The sequence below is a fragment of the Lontra canadensis genome, unplaced genomic scaffold (assembly GCF_010015895.1).
Source record: "Lontra canadensis isolate GAN:19392208 unplaced genomic scaffold, GSC_riverotter_1.0 scaffold142, whole genome shotgun sequence".
Taxonomy (NCBI): domain Eukaryota; kingdom Metazoa; phylum Chordata; class Mammalia; order Carnivora; family Mustelidae; genus Lontra; species Lontra canadensis.
Window position 1 is genome coordinate 844789 of NW_022631136.1, and position 5436 is coordinate 850224.

General features: G+C 45.3%; 1 protein-coding gene across 1 annotated transcript; it reads right to left on the reverse strand.

Moving 5' to 3' along the window:
* Nucleotides 1–336: 336 nt before the first annotated feature.
* MCL1 (MCL1 apoptosis regulator, BCL2 family member) lies at nucleotides 337–3862 on the reverse strand. The gene is made up of 3 exons (XM_032843615.1): nucleotides 3101–3862; nucleotides 2503–2750; nucleotides 337–1968 (listed from the first exon to the last, which is right to left on the reverse strand). Exons 1-3 carry the CDS (start codon nucleotides 3786–3788, stop codon nucleotides 1852–1854), a joined length of 1053 nt encoding a protein of 350 aa, XP_032699506.1. The 5' UTR covers nucleotides 3789–3862; the 3' UTR covers nucleotides 337–1851.
* Between the last annotated feature and the right edge of the window lie 1574 nt (nucleotides 3863–5436).

Sequence of the window (5436 nt, forward strand, 5' to 3'; positions counted from 1 at the left end):
AGGAAAAGGGACTCCACCTACCACATGACTGTTATGGCCATGGCACCCACTGTACTACCACATCCCAAGAATAAAATTCATTAAGGATGAAGGTCTCTGGTCTCCTGGGGTGGGGGTTTAGGGGCTTACGTAGGGTTCATAGTGCCAAAAATTAAAAGGGCTAGTAGGAGTTCAGGGATGGCAGGGTAAGGATATTAAGAACTGAAATAACTATCTATAGAGGGAGAATTAAGCAGCAAAGACAGAAAATAAAGAGTCAGGTTCAATAACATGTCAAGTCTGAAATCCAAAGAGATGCCAATACAAAAATCTGAAACAAAGTTTGGGAATCATTAATAGAAATGAAACATAAGTATTTGTTTTATTCATATACTAGGGCTTAGACCTGTGTTTAAACAAGCAAGCCTAATAATAGCACCATGGTTAGAGTGTAAGCCTGCTTTTCCAAGCCATCATTTTACAATTTATTAAGCAAACAAGGGATCAAATATCTCTCATCGACTGATGTGATCTTTTTATATACATACTGTTAGTAAGTCCCACTTGGAACAGCTGAAAATCTTTTAGCAGAAGTTTTGAAGATGAGCTCATAAATTCAATTTAAATTTCACCAGTTAAATTAGGTCAAATATAAGGAACTCAAGTGAGTAGTTACTCACCAACCAGAGCCCATTATTTTGTAAGTCATCAGCCCACATGTGCCCCCTGCCCCAAACTTAAACTCCACTTTGACTCAATTATTGAAAACCCGCATGTAAGGAGGTGAAAGGATGAATTTCCACTCCTCAATTTCTCAATCCCAAGTTTAAAAAAACAAAAACAAAAACTGAGGAATACTTACCAACCAGATAGGAAAATTAAAGTCTGCATAGTTATGAATCAGTATTGTTCCATTACAACCAAGTTGTGTACAACTACACCGATTGGTTCTGTATACAATCTAGAACTGACCAGGACAAAATTTAGAATAGAAAAGCTGTAAGAAATAGATTCCTAACTACAGAAGTTGTAAATTTCAAACGGGTATGAAAAAACTAATGTATTTCGAGACTCTTCATCCCTTTACATTTCAAAGAAATAGACTTTCTGTAAAAATATATACAATTTTTACAGACAATACATTTACAAGTTGTTTTTGCCTTAAAAATTGAGGATATTCTCATATTTGCAACTGTGATTATTGAGCCTTAAGTCAAGTATTCTTGGCCATTACTAGGCTAATAAACTAAACCACTCAACCAAGCCAAAGTAGAACAGGTATAAAAGTCCTGAACCCTTGGGACTTTCCATTCAAGAAGTATACCTGGGAAGGCTAATTGCAGAGAAAAAGCTTCCCTTCACACTCTGTTGTACAGTACTGAGGCTTCTAGTCATAGTTCTAATACCTGTAGCTTAAATCCATTTTATACAGATCAATGCCATTGTTAGTGCTTCTCTTTTAACACTTTAAGAAGTTAATGAATTCAGTGGACATATTTAATGGACTCTATGACTAGCCTGGCTACTGGCCACTCTCCTGTTCTAGACAAGGAAATTAAGTCTCTTCAACCCTACCATCTTCACTAAATCTAAAAGTTCTTCTCCATGGCCTCCCAAAGTTTGCCTGTTGCTGAAACTGAACTTTGCTTCTTTTAGACAGTGACTCTTCAAGGGGGACTACTTTTCCCATGTATTTATTCCCGTTAGCCATAATCCTCTTGCCACTTGCTGTTCTACGTTGCTGGAGAACTCTCGGAGGTTACAGCCTGGACAGCTCAAAGTCCAACTTCATAAATACATTTGATTTCACAGCAGTCACACATGTTTTTGTTGCATGGGGTTGGTTAAAAGTCAGTTATTGCACTTAAAAGGCTATCTTATTAGATATGCCAAACCAGCTCCTACTCCAGCAACACCTGCAAAAGCCAGCAGCACATTTCTGATGCCACCTTCTAGGTCCTCTACATGGAAGAACTCCACAAACCCATCCTAGAAAACAAAAAAGAAAAGCACATTTTCAAGTATGGGTTTCCGTTGGCTTAAAAACACTATTCATAAAGAAAAGAATTTAAAAAATCTAAAGTTCTGCCCCCCTCAAAACATAATGAACCAATTATTATTTACCCAGCCTACAAAAGACACATTCATTTGGGGGGGGGGCGGTTTGCAGCGCAGCTCTCAGAAATTTGGTTTACTATTATCCTCAAGGGATTAGTTTTTTCATAATTTGAATCCACTTAAAAGTATCCAGTCGAATTACAATACCAAAAGCAAAAGACTCAACACCCAGTAAAATAGCCTACAGAAAACCGGATTTTTGATGAAATAATTCAAGTCGATCATACACACTATCTCTGTGAACTCACTACTTAAATCAACGTTAGCCAAACAGAGATCCTAAGTTGGAGGCTGAAACCTGAGTTGTGCATCCTAAAATGCTTTAGAGCGCCCCAGACTTTCTCTATAAAATCCTTCATTCCATTTCCACTCCAAGACCCCTCTTCAACCTTAAAACAAACTTACCCAGCCTCTTTGTTTGACTAGCCAGTCTCGTTTTGTCCTTACGAGAACATCTGTGATGCTTTCTGCTAATGGTTCGATGCAGCTTTCTTGGTTTATACTCTTCAAGTGTTTGGCCACAAAGGCACCAAAAGAAATAAGAGTCACAATCCTGCCCCAGTTTGTTACTCCGTCACTGAAAACATGGACCATCACTCGAGACAAAGATTTGACATCCTCTTCGTTTTTGATGTCCAGTTTCCGAAGCATGCCTGAGAGGAAGAAAAGCATGCAGGTTCTCACGGCCTCCTTTGTCTAAACCAGGGCATGATTTGTCCGCCCACCCACGGCGGGGGAAATCGCTATTTGGGGTCTATAGAACTTAGGCCGACCCCAGTTGAAAACTGACATCCCACCCTTTCCGGGCTTTGAACAGAGCTGCCATTTCCAAAAGAATTAAGATGGGCGGATACAATGACTCACGGCCAGAAAATTCTGGGTTCAGAAATAGATTACGAGTCATTTCAACACTGACTTGTTTTCGGTTTCCACCCACCTTTGGTGGGTGAGTCCAGGGACAGGTGAAACAAGGCAGTGCAGCCTCGGAGACTAACCCCCTTACCTTGGAAGGCCGTCTCGTGGTTGCGCTGTACCCCGTCCCCGACCCGTCGGAGGGTCTCTAACGCCTTCCGGCTGGCAGCCCCAGGCCCGCCCAGTGGTTTCGCGTCCTTGGCGCCCGTTGCCTGCTCCCGCAGGTACCGAGAGATTATCTCCAGGGACTGCCGGTACAACTCGTCTTCTTCCTCCTCTGCTGGGGGTGGCGTCGAGGGCAGTGAGCCGTCTGCGCAGGGGCCACTGCTGGCCTCCCCCACCAACTCCAGCAAAGGCAGGACAGCAGGCCTCTTCCCCAAAGGTTCCGGCTCGTACCCATCCAGCTCCTCTTCGGGCGACATGATGGCGTCGGCAGCTGGGCCTTCCATCTCTTCAGGCGGCGACGCGCGGCGGGTGGGCTCGAAGAACAGCAGCCTCGGGGGGGTCGCCGTGACGTTGGGGCCCTCGGCGCCAATGGGCGAGGGCCGCGCGACCCTCCGGGCGTCCGGCGCGAGAGTGGCCGGGGTACTCGCGCCGGCGCTTCCGCCAATCACCGCACCGGCTTCCCCTCCCCCTACCTCCCGCCGGGCCGTGGCCTCCTTCCCCGAAGCCAAAAGCCGCCCTCCCGAAGAGGAGGTGCCGCCGCTGCCGGCCCCCAACCCGGCCCCCCCACAGTAGAGGTTGAGTCCGATTACTGCGTTTCTTTTGAGGCCAAACATCGCAAGCTGCCGACGCCGCCGCCGCCTCCTAGGTGAGAAAAATGGGGGATGGCCCTAACCCCTCGGTGGAAGGAAGCGGAAGTAGGACTGTGAGAGGAGCTTCTGTATCTTGGTTTTAGGGCCAGTCCTATGGTGGCGTCAGCAAATTTAAAAAAAAAAAAAAAAAGTGTAGTCCCATAAAAGGGGAAAGGGGCGGCAGCTTCCGGAGGTTGCGCACGGCACCTCACCGGCCGGTAGAGGTAGGGGCGGGGCTTAAGGGCTGGGCGGGGTCTTCCGGCGCCCGAGGGGAGCGCGACCGGTTACGTAAGGGCGGCGCGGACGCTTAGATTCTTGGGTTCTAGTTTTTCGCAGGTGCGGGTCTGGGCCTGCTAATGGTTTCCTCGCTTTCCTTCCCAAACACCTGGTTTCGAGCCCCCGCTGTTGCTTCTGCGGCAGAGGCTTTTTTTTCCCGGTACCAAAGTCTTAACCCATTGAATCACTCGGAGATTGAGGAGAGGGGATGGGGCAGTTCTGGCACGGCTGGGGAGCAACAGTCTAGCTATACGGGTCCTTAGGGGCACTGTTGGGGACCTGAAGTTATTTTGCACAACCTTTGCTCTCAGTGCAACATTGTTTGGAGATGGGGACGCTCCAAGAACTGCCCTATGGATCATTTATATGTAAGTTGACTAAATGAAATTGTTCTGCCCCTGGTACATTTTATTCCTGCCTCCCTACTTGCTTCCTCTCATCCCCCATCTTTGCTCCACGGTCTCTGGTTATTTATGTGTAAGCCTTACTTTACTGGCACCTATTCCGAGACTCCGGACACCTTTTATTTTTTTACTATGAGGCACTTTTGATTCTAGGGGTAAAAACCTCTTGAGGATAGGGATCCTGCTGTGTGCCATATGTGTGAGTTGACATTAAAGGAAGCAACCCCTTTTTTGGTTAAAAACATCTGTAGAAATAATCATAATACCTAAAATTCAAGAGCCAGGTGATTGAGGCACATAAGCTGGAAAGGTGAGCAAGGTTCCTGTTCCCCAAAATATCACAGTTTAATAAGGAAATAGGGCACCTATATCCCATAATTATGTATTTGGGCAAGAACTAGAACCATGGGGATTTATAATATGTGGCAGAGAGGATGGAGAGAAATACCCCGTGGTTGTAATGAATAAGAAATGGTTTCTCCAAACTGGTGCAGCCGCTCCGGAGAACAGTATGAAGGTTCATCAAAAAACTAAAAATAGAACTATGCTGTGATCCAGCAATTGCACTATTAGGCATTTACCCAAAGGGTATAAAAATACAGATTCAAAGGGGTATATGCACCCTGATGTTTATAGCAGCATTATCAACAACAGCCAAACTATGGAAAGAGCCCAAATGTCCATCGACTGATGAATGGATAAAGATGTGGTAGACACACACACAGTGGAATATTACTCAGCCATCAAAAAATGAAACCTTGCCATTTGCAACAGTGTTGGTGGAGCTTGAGCGTATTATGCTAAGTGAAGTAAGTCAATCAGAGAAAGACAAATACCATATGATTTTACTTACATGTGGAATTTAAGAAACAAAACAGATGGAAGTATAGGAAGGGGGGGGAAAGGAGACAGGGAAACAAACCATAAGAGACTTAATGACAGAGAACAAACAG

Bases quoted from the DNA above. Each gene is read 5' to 3' on its own strand.
- MCL1 (XM_032843615.1), bottom strand. From the start codon at position 3,788: ATGTTTGGCCTCAAAAGAAACGCAGTAATCGGACTCAACCTCTACTGT. The intron at 2,751-3,100 runs GTAAGGGGGTTA...TCTTCCTCTCAG, and splicing joins CCACGAGACGGCCTTCCAAG to GCATGCTTCGGAAACTGGAC. The intron at 1,969-2,502 runs GTAAGTTTGTTT...TTTGTTTTCTAG, and splicing joins TAGTCAAACAAAGAGGCTGG to GATGGGTTTGTGGAGTTCTT.